This window comes from Ruditapes philippinarum, unplaced genomic scaffold, assembly GCF_026571515.1.
Source record: "Ruditapes philippinarum isolate M1 unplaced genomic scaffold, ASM2657151v2 ctg4822_1_1_1_1, whole genome shotgun sequence".
In the NCBI taxonomy this organism is placed as follows: Eukaryota; Metazoa; Mollusca; class Bivalvia; order Venerida; family Veneridae; genus Ruditapes; species Ruditapes philippinarum.
In genome coordinates, this window is record NW_026851827.1 from 105,273 (window position 1) to 122,288 (window position 17,016).

The 17,016-nt window shown below is 33.5% G+C and overlaps 1 protein-coding gene across 1 annotated transcript in view; it reads right to left on the reverse strand.

The window, feature by feature from the left end:
* Positions 1–637: 637 nt before the first annotated feature.
* LOC132740614 (supervillin-like) overlaps positions 638–17,016 on the reverse strand; it is a 56,740-nt gene continuing 40,361 nt past the window's right edge. The window contains exons 20-26 of the mRNA XM_060728561.1: positions 15,661–15,985; positions 14,797–15,081; positions 13,565–13,667; positions 13,023–13,191; positions 12,754–12,826; positions 5,465–5,620; positions 638–3,543 (exon numbers count right to left, since the gene is read on the reverse strand). Coding sequence (XP_060584544.1) covers positions 3,457–3,543; positions 5,465–5,620; positions 12,754–12,826; positions 13,023–13,191; positions 13,565–13,667; positions 14,797–15,081; positions 15,661–15,985 — 1,198 coding nt within the window. The 3' untranslated portion in view covers positions 638–3,456. The remainder of the gene's footprint in view (positions 3,544–5,464; positions 5,621–12,753; positions 12,827–13,022; positions 13,192–13,564; positions 13,668–14,796; positions 15,082–15,660; positions 15,986–17,016) is intronic.

Consider the following 17,016-nt stretch of genomic DNA (forward strand, 5'->3'; position numbering starts at 1 on the left):
CAACCAGTACTAAGCAATCAGTGTAAAATTTATTGCTCAAGGGAACAACCTCTATCCCACGAAGGGGTTATTACCAGCAGGATATGTTAACCATGCTGCCACCATGATTACAGTGTTTGTGCTGTCTGCTTATGTTTCCTTCATTGGCTCATATGTCCCGATATCGATGTAAAGGTCATGTACAAACATTCAATATTTAGTTGGTAGAGGAGTACTTTAATGCTTATCATTCTGTACACTATTTCTAGGTGTCTGGGTAGAATCACAATGCATCTGAATACTAGATAATTAATTTTTATTCATTCGTTTCTTTGATTAGGTTTACATCGCATGGACACGGTACAAGTCATATGGCAACTTCTGTACATTATTTCAGGCAAAACAGGCACCTGAGTAGAACCACCCAAATCATCTGAATTTTGGATAGACTCAACATACATCAGTATTCTGAATACCGGGAAGAACAATTTGTCTGAATTAGAGTCTGATCCATAGAAATACAAAGCCTACAAAATTCAAATCTACCATAATTAGTTACAAACGGGTTCAAGTTACCAGCATCAACCACTTGATCACAGAAGCCTGAGTTGTGAGTTTAACGCTTTAACAGAATGATTCAATCAACACAACTCGGATATTTGATGGCATTTAATTTATTCATGGAAGATACATAATGATATTAACATTTTGCTAAATCAAAGCACTGGCGCGGTTTGTAAATAACTGTACAAAAATTGATTTCTAATACATATTTACAATATGGTACAGCTCTAGATTAGTAATTCTTTAACTCTTCAAACTTTTGTCTACAGTATTCATACACAAAGAAAAAATATATTTACATATTCTTTGTACAGGAAATGTACATTTTAAATTTTTTTTATACAAAACTACATGTTTTCTATGTATGTCACAGGATACACTACACGTTATTGAACACAATATATGTCTTTAAAGCTGTTACACAAATCTACATGCATATATAATATTATGTTAAACACAGATTTTATTTAATTTAAGGAAAAAAACATTAACAAAAACAATGTCACACAATTTTTTTCTAATAAATTAAGCAAACAATCAAACAGAAATCTCTCGGTCATTTATTAAACAATTTTACAGGATAACGGCAATTCTATATACACACAGCATAGTCACATGACAGTCACATGACATATTTTATTCATAACACAGCCAGATATGACATATTGAATAACAATAAAAATTTCTTTTATTTCACAAATCAAGAAAAGTTATCCTTTTTTCCCCAAAAACAATTCTTTTTTTCCCTCTGTGAACAGATATACAAGTAATCATCTTTGTCAAATGTTGTATTCTTTGAGAAATATGTTGTAAAATACTGCTTAAGAAGGTTCAAATTATGTGAAACATTCATTAACTGTTAAATATGTTTCAAAATACATGAAACAAAATGTGAATCATGGAATTCAATAATGTGAAATACTTATTCCATTTTCAAATATGACTCAAAACAATTACTTTTTAAATATCCTTTTAAATATTTACTAATTAATCAGTAAATACAAAAGTTCATACAAAAGAAGGGATATTTTCCAATAAACATTAACAAGAAATAAGTTATCCACTCCCCTTGATATGTTTAAAAGATATCTTTAAAGAAGTAACAACATATTGCATTTTATGAAAAAGTTGAAGACATTGTTTTGTTCTACGGATATATATTGCAGAAATATAATATTATATCTTACAGAATAAAGAATATCACAGGCTTTTTCTACTAGTTCAAAGCAATACTACTAAAAATGTACTATAATCTATATTTGTAAAAACTAAATTTTTATTTTAACTATAAAAATATATCCATTAATAGCAAGCATTACATAAGAAATAATATGTCTGATATAGTTCCAAAAGGAAGCAAATTAGGCCAATTACATAAGAAAATAATCATTAAGGCATAATATGTAAGGCTTTAAATATCCGCATAAATGTTGCTGTTGCTTTTTTTTAAGCAGTGTGTTTAAAAAAACTTCATTTCCTGCAAATTATGTAAACATTTGCAAAGCACTGAATAAAAATCTTTGAACTTAAGAAACTTAAATTATTGTCATTTTTAAAAAAATATGTTCTTTAATATTTAGATATGTGATAAATTGACTTAAGAACTTTTTTTATATAAATATATATCAGAGAAAAAAACATATGTGTAGATGATGAATATATGCTTCAATCCTTCATCAAGTGATGTTTTTATTGCGTGTTAACACATAAAACGCACATAGGATTCAAATGCATGTTGAGCATTGCAATTTAATACACAATATGGCAGTAAAGGCAAACAAGTAAACACAATATTTTTTATTATATTCCAAAAGCAAATAGGAGCATACAATTTTTTTAAAAATCTGATGAAAAAGACTAGGAGTTGGGCTTTTTTTTTCTTCCAAAAATATACATGATATAAAAATATTGCCTTTTTTATTCCATTTTTGGAGAAAAAAATATATGATAATAAATTTGAAATGGTATTTATACAAGATTTAAAAAATGTTCGTGTTTTTTTTCCAAAAAGAATATAAGTTAAAAACAAATCAGTAAAATCATTGTGTTTTCTATGACAGATATTGCTTGTCCTATCTTCAATGAATATTTTAAATACTGCACACACACACAGAGGTATAAAAATGTGTATAACACTGCATATAATTATGTGCTAATGGGTGGGGTAACCACTTGCCACATAGCAGCCGCAGTGAGTAACAAAAGGCTAAATTATGCTTCCCATGTTGTGCAAAGCAAAAATGTCACTGCCTTTAATTTTTACACATTTCTATATTTACAGCCAGTGGGAATACATTTTCTGGCATTGTCCTAACTCCTTGCATACAACTTGATAAATGTAATAATGGAATTCACAATGCAATTTATTGAAATTGCTTCAAAAACTAAAAAAATGTTATTGCACATATTAAAAGATACATCTTTAAACTTTCAAAGCCAAGAAAAATAAATGTCAGTGTGATAACCAAACACTATGAGACTGAAAAACTTGAAAATCTTTAACAATTCTGTCATCCTTTGATATTGACAAGCTCTGAACAGACATAAGCACTTAAATCATTGCTTGAATTTAGTAAAATGACAATGTCTTTATATCTTCAATATTCAGAGTCAAGAATAGAACAGGTACACTTTATGTTCATATTAAAGTGCACTACAGGTGCACATGTAGTGCATGCCAAGTGCATTTCATGTAACCTTTACTGTGAACTCAACTGTAAGTACAAATTCTCTCACTGAACAAACATTTCCTATCTCCTTAATTAACATAACTCTTGATGATAAATTTCTGGCATCTTGAACATTTTAGATGATGTCCACAAAAAGTCTACATAGTTCTCATATAGCTATGTTCTATGTCAGGTTAAGAAATGACCCTCATATGTTTCCATATTTTTGGTGAGATTTACACTTTTAATACAGTTCCACTTGTTGTTTTAATTTCTGTTGTTTCCAGCCAGGTAGATTGTAAAATTCTTCTCTGGTCATCTCTAACACAGCCTGTAATATATTAAATCATCAACGTATTACCATTATATGGTCAAGGCTTCCATTAAATACCAAAATTTGGAAGACAGAGACTCCAAAATGTCTGACATTGCAAGTCATAGGTAAAGAAGGAAAAGCACTATTCATGTATTTTGGAAGTCACAAGACAAAACCAAGTAGTAAATGCCTCCAAAACTTCCACTAATGGAAGCTCTGATTATTGTTCTAATTTAATTTAACAAATTGTAATTATTGACAAGAAATTGTTCTATATAACCAGGATTACATGCATGTGAAAATCATATAAGGCCATTATTCTCTAAGGCTGGCCTTAAATAATATTTTTGTTTCATCTGCTACCCAGACCAAATTCAGTAAGTAGACTGACAGGTAGGTAGGTAAAATATACTTTTTTCTATCTCAAATAGTTTACCCAAACAAGAACTGTCGGAGGACAGTATTGGCTCGACTATTCAAAAATTGTCACAAGGGTGTTTTATTGAGAATAATAATGCTATTTACCTATGAATACATAAAATTGACCGAAAAGGTACAAAGGCTTGTTATTAAGATGTTTTATCAAGTAAATCACTGCTTTATTATTATGAATGCATAAAAATGTCCCAAAAAAGGCATAAACTCTTTAGTAGTTATGGAGATAACAGCTTACAAGCAAAACTTTACCATGAATTTCTAAGTTGAAAAAGGGGAGAAAAATCAGCCTAAATGCAAGATAGAATTATGGATCTTGGTCAATGACCTACAATTATGATTCTAAATGCATAAGGGAAGTTTTAAATAAATATCTTTAATAGTTATTGAGAAATGTAAAACTTGCATGTAAACATTAACCAAGAGACTAAGTAGAAAAGGGGAAATGAATCAGCCTAAATGCGAGTAGAGTTATGGAACTTGGTCAGTGACATACAATTATGACTCTCCAATTATGACCCTAAGTACATGTGTAAAGTTTCAAGTAAATATCTTTGAAGACCTTTAACCTTTAACCAAATTTCTAAGTTTCAAAGGGGCAAATAATTCTGCAAATATTGCAGGCAGAGTTATGCAATTTTTGCAAACTGATGTACATTGTTACTATAAAAAGAATTTTAAATTTCAATGGAATATCTCAAGCAATAATTGAGATATTTGACTTGACAAAAAACTTTAACCAAAATTTCTAAGTTTTAAAGGGGCATAATTCTGTAAATATTATAGGCAGAGTTAATCCAACTTGTCAATCTGATGTACATTGTTACTGTAAATAAGTTTGTAAGTTTCAATTGAATATCTCAAGCATAATTGAGATATTTGACTTTACAAAAAACTTTAACCAAAATTTCTAAGTTAAAAAGGGCATAATTCTGTCAATATTTGTAGACAGAGTTATCCAACTTGTCAAATGTGATGTACATTGTTACTATAAATAAGTATTGTAAGTTTCAATTGAATATCTCAAGCAATAATTGAGATATTTGACTTTACAAAAAACTTTAACCAACGCAGACGCCGACGCGGACGCGGACACCGACGCCGGGGCGACTACAATAGCTCTCATATTCTTCGAATAGTCGAGCTAAAAACTGTTGAGTACTAAGCATTCATTCAAAGCTTGATGCCAAAAAGTTCACACTTTCTTTTTGGAAGCAGTGAATTTTAGTGGGTAGATAAGATAGCATGAGGCGAAACAAACACCATTTTATAAAATCTGCACAATTAAAATTTTACTATAATACTAAGATGTGTTGAACAAGTGAACACTTGGAGTGGAATACCAAATTCAATTTTCAGTACCCCACTTGTACATTTTTTATTATTATTTGATATATAAATTTATTCTGCATGCTATTTCATATCATAAATTGGCCATTTTCTAAATATTTGTAGAATTGAACATGAAAAAACCTTTTTAAAAAAAACAAAACAATCTTACCTCAAATTCCTGATCAGATAAGTATGATTCCAGTTTTAATGGATCCACACCCTCTGGAAGGGGAGTTTCTAGAAGCTCGGCAAACGTGTATCTCGTCTTGGTTAATTTTTTAAGAAGATCTTGTACAGGCACCAGTTCTCCTTCTGTTTTACCATCCTACAATAACACATAATCAACCTTCAGATAAATATTTCCAAGGTATACTGTTATAGGAAATATTTTACCACAAAAAAGGATTTTTTCAAAAAAGGTGAAAAGAAGAAAGTTCAAACTTTGTATGTTACCTTTCTAAACCCCTGATAGTTTTAAAATGACATAGCTTTATATAAATTTCTACACAAAAATCACTTCCCTTTTTTAAATGCAAATTTTTTTTTTCTTCAATAATAATGCAATGATGAGGGCATATATAAGGTCCTATTTCCAATAGGATGGTATCTAAATAATTTTTAGTAATTTTTAGATTTGTTCTTCTATATTTAGTTTCAGAGGAGCTTTTGACGTCTTATATATTTATTTCTAATGATGAGGGAAGCCAGAAATGTTATTCCCCTTTACTTTTCTTTCATTGCTTCCAAGAAATCACCCTCTTTCAGATTATATTTTTTTACAAAAAAAAAACATAACTTAGTCTGAACTCTCTTCATGAAATGTCTGAAATGATCAAATCTAAAGAAAGATAATAGAAGAAAATGAGGAGTTGTATAGGAAGAACAGCTAGAAATCATATTTACTCTTTAAATGGTAATATAAATATTAAGTGAAAGTAAGTATTAAAGAAATAGTTGTAATGCAAAGACAATATATTGCAAAATGACCTTCACCTTGGAACTTTTCTGTTTATTACAATTAATATATTATCATGCTACATGCTGATAAAAATTCTTGACAAAAAGGCCAAAAAGGGGAACCAGTCTCACAAATGTAACAGACAATCTGATTGGTCCGTTTGAAATTTGAATTTGATTTTTGACCAGAGGCAGGATTGCATGCCAAGATTCTTTGCCAGTTTTTTTTAAAAGAAAGGTAAGAAATGGGATAAACTCAAAGGGTTTAGTTAAATTTTGGTGTGATTTGTGGAAAGAAAATATCAAATATTGCTAACAAAGAAGAAAAACCTCAAACATTATTACAAAGGAAAATAAAAACCTTTAAAAATGACAATTCAACATAGTGAAAATAAATCATTTGGTCTCACTCAGATATTCAAAGACAAGGGGGGAAAAAGATGAGAAAATATTAGGCCAAGGGAAACATGTATATTAAAAGCTATGCATGTTAAACTGATGATATGATGTACATTGAACTAAGCTAACATGGCATAGAGATAGTATAATATGCTGACATGATCCAGTAATGTTATGCTAACATGATCCAGTAATGTTATGCTAACATGATCCAGTAATGTTATGCTAACATGATCCAGTTATGTTATGCTAACATGATCCAGTAATGTTATGCTAACATGATCCAGTTATGTTATCCTAACATGATCCTGTAATATGTTATATAAACCCTTAACCTGCTGAATTTCTTAAATTGACTTTTCCAGCTTCCATTTTTGGACATAACCATTATCAATTTTAGGTGCATCAAGATGAAAATTTGAAGCTGGTAAGCCAACAGTATTGTTTTGTTTTGTTATTTGGGTTTTTAGTTGGCAACAATACTGTTAAAAGTCAAATGGTGACTTCCCAGCTTTATCTGGTAAATGAAAGGCCCTCAGTGCCTCCACACACAACAAAAAACTGAGTAGCTGGATAGCTTCTAACATGAAAAACTGAAGTTCTGTGGGGGATTCCAAACCCACCTATGCTCTCTAACTGGTCACATTTTGGGTTCAAGCCATGGTAAAAGGTTTAAATCTATTCTAACATGAGTTTTATGAATACAGGAAAAAAAAATACAATATATACAATTATATATAAAACTTTTAGCTTTTTCATCTTTAGTTATACAATAAAATTCTCTATTGCCATTTAAGCAGCTTAACCTCCAGATTTGAGCTTTTTATGTAAATTATTGTCAAGGAAGCAAATTACTTGATTTATTTTGTTTATATATAATACAATGTGGATCAAAATATGCAGAAATAGTCATAACTGTAAGAATATTCAACTATTTATATACAATGTATACATGTAAGTGGTAGATTAAGTCATGTATTATTGTAAAATTTAAAAATGTCATAATTCATCCACTGAGAATATTTATAAATACATTGTACATTTTTTAAGATCTTCATCTATTTTTTTGTAAATTTTAAATTTAATGTACTTATCAGGAGGTGAAATGCTTTAGAGAATGATGCTCATTTTTTCACAACATCTTTTGGGGTTATTCATGACTTTTGGCAAATTAAGTTTTATAACTTTAATAAATATTCAGGTTTCCAAAATAAAAAATGCGAAAAAAACAAAATTTTAACAGTTAATACATGTAAATAATGAACAAGTGACATATATGATACATGATGTGCCATAAAATATCCAAATTTCAACCACAAATTACTGTAGCTGCCATATGTAACTCTGAATCAATGTTTAGTCATGTTTCTGTTTGGAATGGCAGCTTCCCATAAAACTTCCAGTAAACTAAAATTTAATGTTCTTGTTCAATTGAGATAAAGCCTTGATGCCTTTTATGTAGCTAATGCCAAATCAAACAAGAGGGCCATGATGGCCCTAGATCGCTCACCTGAATTATCAAACTCATCCAAACAATTACCTAGACAAGCATTCTGACCAAGTCTCATGACAGGTGAGTCAAAAATGTGACCACTACAGTGTTAACAAGGATTATCCATATTTGAGCAGTGCGACCTAGTTTTTTACCCAGGTGACACATATTCAAACTTGACCTAGAAATCATCAAAACAAACTTTCAGACCAATTTCCAGGATACTTGGATCAAAACAGTAGCAACTAGAGTGTTAACAAGATTTTTCTATTTTTAGCTCCGGTGACCTAGTTTCACATGCGATTTCGAACTCATCCAAGCAATTACCTAGACAAGCATTCTGACCAAGTTTGATGATAATGGAGTCGAAAATGTGACCACTAGAATGTTAACAAGGTTTTTCCATATTTGGGCGGTGTGACCTAGTTTTTCATCCAAGATGACCCATGTTCGATCTTGACTTAGAAATCATCAAAACAAACTTTCAGACCAATTAACAGAATATTTGGATCACAACAGTAGCCACTAGAGTGTTAACAAGATTTTTCTATTTTTTAGCTCTGTGACCTAGTTTTTCATCCGAGATGTCCCATGTTCGATTTATTCCCAGCAATGACCTAGACAAGTTTCCTGACCAAGTTTGATGACAATTGAGTCAAAAATTGTGACCACTAGAGTGTTAACAAGGTTTTTCTATTTTTAGCTCCTGTGACCTAGTTTTTCATCCGAGATGACCCATGTTCGAACTCATCCGAGTTATTACCTAGACAAGCATCTTGATCAAGTTTGATGATGATTGATGCAAAAATGTGACCGCTAAAGTGTTAACAAGGTTTTTCTATTTTTAGCTCCGGTGACCTACTTTTTCATCCGAGATGACCCATGTTCGAACTCATCCAAGCTATCAACTAGATAAAGCATCCTGACCAAGTTTGATGATGATTGATGCAAAAATGTGACCGCTAGAGTGTTAACAAGGTTTTTCTATTTATAGCTCCGTTTGACCTAGTTTTTTCATCCGAGATGACCCATATTCGAACTCATCCGAGCTATTATCTAAACAAGCATCCTGACAAAGTTTGATGATGATTGGGTTCAAAAATGTGACCACTAGAGTGGTCACAAGGTTTTTTCTATTTTTAGCTCCTGTGACCTAGTTTTTCATTAGAGATGACGCCATGTTCGAACTCATCCAAGCAATTGACTAGACAAGCATTCTGACCAAGTTTTGATGATGATTGGTTTCAAAAAATGTGACCACTAGAGTGTTTCACAAGGTTTTTCTATTTATAGCTCCTGTGACCTACTTTTTCATCCGAGATGACCCATGTTTGAACTCATCCGAGCTATCACCTAGACAAACATCCTGACCAAGTTTGATGAAGATTGGGTCAAAAATGTGACCTCTAGAGTGTTCACAAGTTTTTTCTATTTTTAGCTCTTGTGACCTAGTTTTTCATCTGAGATGACCCATGTTTCGAACTCATCCGAGCTTTTCAACTAGATAAGCATCCTGACCAAGTTGATGATGATTGAGGCAAAAATGCGACGCTAGAGTGGTTTCACAAGCAATTGTGGACGGTCCCCCCCCCCCCCGGACGGACGACGGACGACGGACATTCATCGATCCTAAAAGCTCACCCTGAGCAAGCTCAGGTGAGCTAAAAAGTAATCAGAAACCCTAATAAACCCTTATGAATAAATACTAAGCTTGGTTCCATTTTTGAATAAATAAATATAGTCATGCATCAGCTGACACATGATTATTTAAACTTTATGTATATTATATGCCATTAACAATATAATGGCTTACATTCTGGCCATAAATTTTCCATTTTTAGAACAAACCCTCTTTCCTAATCATGCAAGGATGCATAAATCTTGAATAAATTAACTTTCATTTAAGGCACATCTTTTTTTTTTTACAGAATTATGAAAATGCTGATTTTTATCTTGGATATACAGGTATGCGGGTTAAAAAACTGGTTAAAGTCCTCAACAACAACAACCTCATCAGTATTCCCAAACCAATAAAAGACCAAAAACTATCTATTTACATTTTTAAGTATTCATCTGACAGAGTAAATATTTCTCAGCTCCACCCTTTAGTTACTTAAAATAATCTTTTCCCTTTCTTTTCCCCATCCATCAAAGGCAAGGCTTTCTAAGATGATGTGTCGCATAAGCTACCAGTTGCAGTAAGGCCGCCCCCCCCCCCCTCAACTATCCTATCCCACTATGCCCCTATTTTCCTATCATTTTTCATATGCATGATATTCACTTGCCAGAGATAGTTAAATTCAATCTACTCCAATTAAAAATAATTGAGGAAACTACTTGCAAATTTTTGAAAAATAGAAATGGGACCTCCAACCCCAACACCCCCTAGTTCTAAACAACTAACCACATATCCAAACACATTCCAGTGCCATCCCCATTTAAAGTTAAATTTATATCAATTGTAAACGAATAACAAATCCTGCCACCGTTGTAACAGCTAAATAATTAGAATCGCCCTTTCGAAACGATGATTATGAATAATCAATAGCTCCAAGGAAATTAGTGTAGCAGCCGCTACCGCATCGTTAGTCCGAAATGGCAATTAGAACATGCACCATAAATCTTAAAGACATATTGCAATGTCCAAAGGGCAAGTAAGATGGAATACTTATTCACAAATAGAGCAGAAATTAATTTTCAAAAAAACGGGCCGATAGTAACGAACTGGAATGAATGTAACTCCTGTTCGCCATAGAATCGCCACCTGCCCCGCTGGTCTGATGAGGCCAACAGAAAATGTGAAGGTTAACATTACATTAATAATATAATTATTCTTTTCTTGCATTAAATAAAATGATTAAATAATATTTAAGTAGATTCTTTTCATGAATTCAAAAATGGATTAATAAGTAATATTTAAGGAGATTCTAATAAAAAAGGAAAGAGAGAAGAATATTTCATCATATCTATAAATAGTTATTGACAACATTAATACTATGTTAAATATAGTAACACAATTACACTGTATCTATTTTATAAAAAATATCACATTTATCATTTTATCACATTTATCATTACAAAAAATGTGAAAATAGAATATGTAAAGTAAAAAATCTCAACAACTTGCCAAACTCATTTTCTTTCATTTTTCTTTAAAACTAAAAAGTTCCTATTCGATGCAAAATTTCACGTTTGATTTTCCTTGCAATTTGAAATGACTACAGAAGTGCTTATTAAAACTAAATACAAAGAAGATTGAAGTAGACATCTTTAGGCATTTCAAATACCGAGAGGGTAGAAAAGAATTTGTAGATGGCAGCTTTTAAAAAGAAGGGTTATCAACAATTAAACGCCGCCGCCGATAGAAGACTGACCCGTAAGTTTATTTCCCATACACATTTTCATCTACCGTCCGGGAATCGGGAACAGATTAGTAAATGACCAGTGCGTTCAAGTCCGGGCAGGATACCATTGGGTTAAGCGGGGGGACTTCTCTGGATTGAAATCTGCTGAAAGTCTATATGTTACATTTGGGTTGCTGTTCGCAACCAACACAAGTATAGCGAAGAGAAGCTGCCAGCTTTAACTGGATGTAGAGAATGACCTCGTAATCTTGACGGTTGCGAATTATTCGAAGTGATGTTTGGAAAGCTATATTGATAGCTTCCTCACATGAAATAATCCAAAGTCCCTGTCGGGATTCAAACCCAAAGCCGAAAGAGGCTAGTGGTTTGTAGTCAACAATGTTAACAACTAGATGAAATATCAAATACGCCATATATAGGAGTGTTAAGCATTATAACTGAGTTTAGTTGGAGCCCACCCCCGTTTAAAGTGGAAAAATTGCGCAGACAGTAATTTTATGCATACATCAACTAAAACTAAAACCCACATTGATGAGGTTTAAACTCTATCTTTCCGGGGGCAAATGTCATTGTTTCCTTGATGAAGGAAACTTACACTCATGCCCAGCCACTGGTTGGCCTAGAGTGGTGTTTAAAAGCTTGTTAGCTCCATGGTTCTTTGCTCTGCACTTGATTGCATAGATAGAATAATTCCATCCGCAAGCTGTAATGTTATATGACGATTGTTCCAATCAAAATTTACGTTGTGCGAATAAGCCCACATACTCATTTCAACAATATGCTCTTGCCCTATATTAAACCAAAAATGAGATACTCGTTTACACATGAAGCCAATGTTGTTTCCATTGCCATCTATCTGTCGGCCAGTGAATCGTGTTTGAGCAGAGCCCCGTCAGAACAATTCGCCTGCTCCTCATCTCCTTCTCGCCACCAACCCATAAGTAATTATATATAATATTAAATACATGTACAGCTTTATATACACAATAACACAACACTCTCACCATAATATTGATAATGGTTGAGGTATAAAATTGTAAAATGGCCCTTTTGAAAAAAGGTCGCCGCCCGGAAAGCCCATTATGGAGTACCATACACTCAGTCGGGTCATCCTTGAAGCGTCCCGCCGACGATTCTTTCCGTATTCAAATTTTTTCCATGCTTTTATTGATGGGGAAAATCCAGGTTGCCCTTTCAGATTGATTTCAGGCTCGACGGGCCACCCGGGACTTAGAACTCACTGACCTTCGCTAAGCCAGCTGGATGTGCTTCCTCACAGTGAGAAGATTTTGGACCCCAAGTGGCAGGATCTCGAACTCTACAGGCATGTGATAGGACCAGTTGATCTCAATGTCATTGTAGACCAGTAACCACTTTGGACCAACACGGAGGCCAATACAATTGACTTTCAGATTCCCATGTACAAAGTTTTATATAGCGCTTGATCACATGACATCTTACCTGCCCCAACCAAAATAAACTTATCGATGTCCAGTATCTAATATCTGATATACACGGAACAGCAGCTTGGTTGCTGAGCCATGTAAAGATCTGTCTGGAGGGCTGGAAACTTTGTTGGTAGTTCCGGTGTACGTGTTGGATTCAGAATTTCATGTGCCTCAAATATACCGGACACACTAGTCATGTGAAATAATCGTAATGTATGGTTGAAAGACTTGGGGTCTGAAAGACAAAATGAATTTCTTGATTGAAACTGCATTCAAAAGCAATCATACATGCAAATTTATATAAAATGTTCATAATTTTAGCAGACCCTCACCCCTTCTATGCACTATTTTTTTAATAGAAATGTTATTATGATTTATTTCTATATTGATTAATATAATTAGTAAAATACTGTTCATATCAGAATGCCTATCTATGTAAACTGAGCAAAGTATGAAATGAATGTAAAATGCAGCACATTTTTTACTTAGGTAACAAATTTTAATATTTTATATCAAATGAAATAAGCCATTTTTTTAAATTTTTTTTTTTAAAATACAACCATGATAAAATACAGTTATCTATATAATATAATCATAAGAAAACTTACTGTCGAGTAGACAGTGATATTTAGACCGGTCACCTATATGTACATTGACCATTCTCCAGAAATCTGTACGTTCTTGACCTTCCTCTACCTCAGAGATGCTCAACTATCAAACCTGCGTTAGCCCTACCCTCCAGGGGACATCTAAAACAATAAGTACGTCTGGTCCGATATCATTAATATTATCTTACTGTTTCCCTATAAAACTCTTACAATATTTCAGTTCCTTGGTTAAAAGTAGTAACTTGAACATGTATAGTGTTATAGCTATTAGTATAGCTATCGCATACCAGACCACCACGCGTCCGACCCACTGCGCACCGCCCCCGGGACCCACCCCCGCCCCCTACCACCAACTTCACCGGCAAATCAAACTGCCCCCCCCAAAACCCCCCACTACCACAAACAAAACAAACGACAACCGCCCTGAAAGACGGACCCGCCCGGCCGCAAAAAAAAAAAAAAAAAACTTCATCAACACCGGCCCACCCCGGACCCCCCCAACCGCCCTCAACCGGAGATCATGACAAAGGAAAAAATAGTATGTATAGTTGGTCATATGGTGACTTTTTTTCGAGCTTTACTTTGGTGGAAGTTTTGTTACAATTATATCAGCACCGAATTGCCTCACACTGTGGCGTTCGAATCCTGACAGGCGACTTTGGATTCTTTCATGTGTGAGGGCGAAGCTATCCAACTAGCATTACAAAGCGTTATTAGGTGGTTCTACTCATAGGTGCCAATTTTATGTGCCCTGGAAATAATCCACAAAAGGGCACCTGAAGTCTTCCTCCACCACTAAAGCTGGAACGTCGCCACATAAGCTATACTGTGTCAGTGTGACGTAAAACCCAATCAATCACATAAAAAATTTCAGGCACAAGCGGGCACTCAAGTAGAACCACTGACATTTAGTAAGTTGCAGGAATGAAAACATTTATAGAACTGCTATTAAGGTGATGGTATGATATTTAATGCTATGTAGTATATTTAATGAAAAAGTTTATAAAAAGTAAATGATTATTTTTAAAATTAAAAATCATAAAAAGTTTTTAAATCGTGCTTTATTGGTGTAATGGCCAGTATGGGTCTTTTCTCCTGGGTACTTTGGGGAGCAACGTTGTACCAAAAAAACTGACAGTTACCTTTTTATAAACTCAATATTATCTTAGAAAAAATTGTAAAAAAAATGTTAAAAATTTTTGCAATATCCCCTTTTTTTAAGTTATCAGTGCTTTCTTTGCTATTTCCCTGGTATTTTCCCGGTGACTCATCGTGCACCCGTTCTTTCCAGTCACAACATTGAGTAGTATACAAGAAGAAACACTGCGTAAATTACTAATGTCTTTAGGCACTTCAATTAAACACATTTCATTTTCGTATTCGTTTCTTAGACAATAAAATCTCCATGGCCCCTGAGTATTTGTCTCCTCCTCCTCGCGTTTTCCGATGTGAATAATTGTCCGACCCTTGAACAGGTTCAGAAAGCAAGGTGGCTCCTTTCCTTCTGAGACTCGAACCTGTAAGTAAGTAAGTTAGTAAATAAGTAACGATATTCAATGAGGCTAGCACAATCGGTTTCCTGATCTCCCATGTGGGCCTTGAAAAAGGTGTTAAACGTTATTGCTGTTAACATATGGTAATACGTGGTCATCATTACAATAAATGTATATCAAACCTCCAGTACATAAATGCAAATATGAAAACAAAGTTTACTAAATAATGGAGTTGTTACTGTTTAAGTCTCTTAATCACACTGAACAGGCACCAAATCATTACATTCACTTTAATATTACATTTTTGTGGGTTCTGAAATTCGTGGACTGTTTATTTTTCCAAGAGGCAAAATGTAAATAATGTGATGCAAAATAATCTTACAGCAGACAGAATGAATTTTGCACAAGATTTTTCAGGAACTATATCATTAAATCAGGTTTTCCACCATATGTGATAAAAACTGTGACACATGTGAGGGCGTTTAATGGAAATTTGATTAAAATCTAGTAAGACTAATGTACGAGAAAGAAATTGTTTACACCTAGCAGCCTTCAGGCTGGCTAAAAGATATAACAATAGTTCAGTTAAGTAACAAAATTTACCTGAGGCCCTCTTTCTTCATCCAACTCTACGGTCATGAGCGCAGAGGCCCCTTTTTCATTAATGGTTGAACTTTTGCCCTGCCAGAAGAAGTACGCACATCTCTCTCTGCCCATCTGAGAAAATCTTGAAGCGTTCCCCTTTAAACTTTTCATACCCGCATTAACAATCATGTACTGCCATCGTACAACGTACGTGTCGCCCTCGTGAAACTGGCCGTAACTATGATCTTCTATTTCATAATGGTCGTATTCCAACACATGCCACACGCGGACTTTACGTGTTTGAATTTCCTGCTCTTGTATGAAGCCATCCATGTCTTGTTCCCTGTAATATATTTATCAATTTGTAATAATGCCTAAAATGGTTTGTCAATATTTTCAACTGTTTTCTCATATTTTACAATATTTTCAACTGTTTTCTTATACAGTGAAAGTTGAGAAAACCGGACGGCTTTTGGACCAAGGGTTTTGTCCGGTTTTCTCAGCGGTCCGGTATTCTCAATGTCCCTTTCAGCTATTCAGGATCCTATAAACCGAGCAATAACTTACAAAGGATGTTGAAGGTATATTTGCATTTTCATGATCATGAGTAAGTATATTGCTTAATAAAGAAATGATATAAATACTATACAATATGTTTTAATTGTTTTTGTCCCATTATTGCATGTAAATACAATAAAATTTTGGATTTAAATGAACAGCAGTTACCTCATAACGATAAAGTCCGATTACACCCGCATATGTTTGCATTTGGGTAATGGATAATGATTTAACGAACATAGTTTACTTTATTTGTTTATAATAATGCCCCAATTGTAAATATTGCCTATACCATATTTGTCAGATAGAGCTTTTTAAAGTAGGTCTCTGCAAAGTTTCACTGTCTTTAACTAATTTAAATTTGTCACTTATAGACAGCTCTCGTCAAATTCTTTTAGGCTATGGAATAGAACTTAGCGCTGATAAATGTCGTTTCAGTTGCGTTGTCATTTTGGGAAATGAATATACAAAAAGCAATGCAGTATAATAATATTCTATTTTTCATTCATACTGATTTTAACTGATCAATTTCTCGTGCATTTTGGCATTTATATAAAACGGTAACATCTATACGTTACAATGAATCAAACTGTAAAAAGAGATATAATTAACAAATCAGACAATTATTGTTCCGTTACCGCTCAGTTAGCGTATTAGACACAACCAATTGATAAGTACACAAGGTTATTCACACATTCGTCGTCCGGTATTGTCAGGGTAATTGTCTATATAATGGACTTTGTAGTCCCCTCTCAACCGTCCGATATTCGGTTTTTACAGATTCCGGTTTTGTCAATGTTTAATACAATAGTTTAA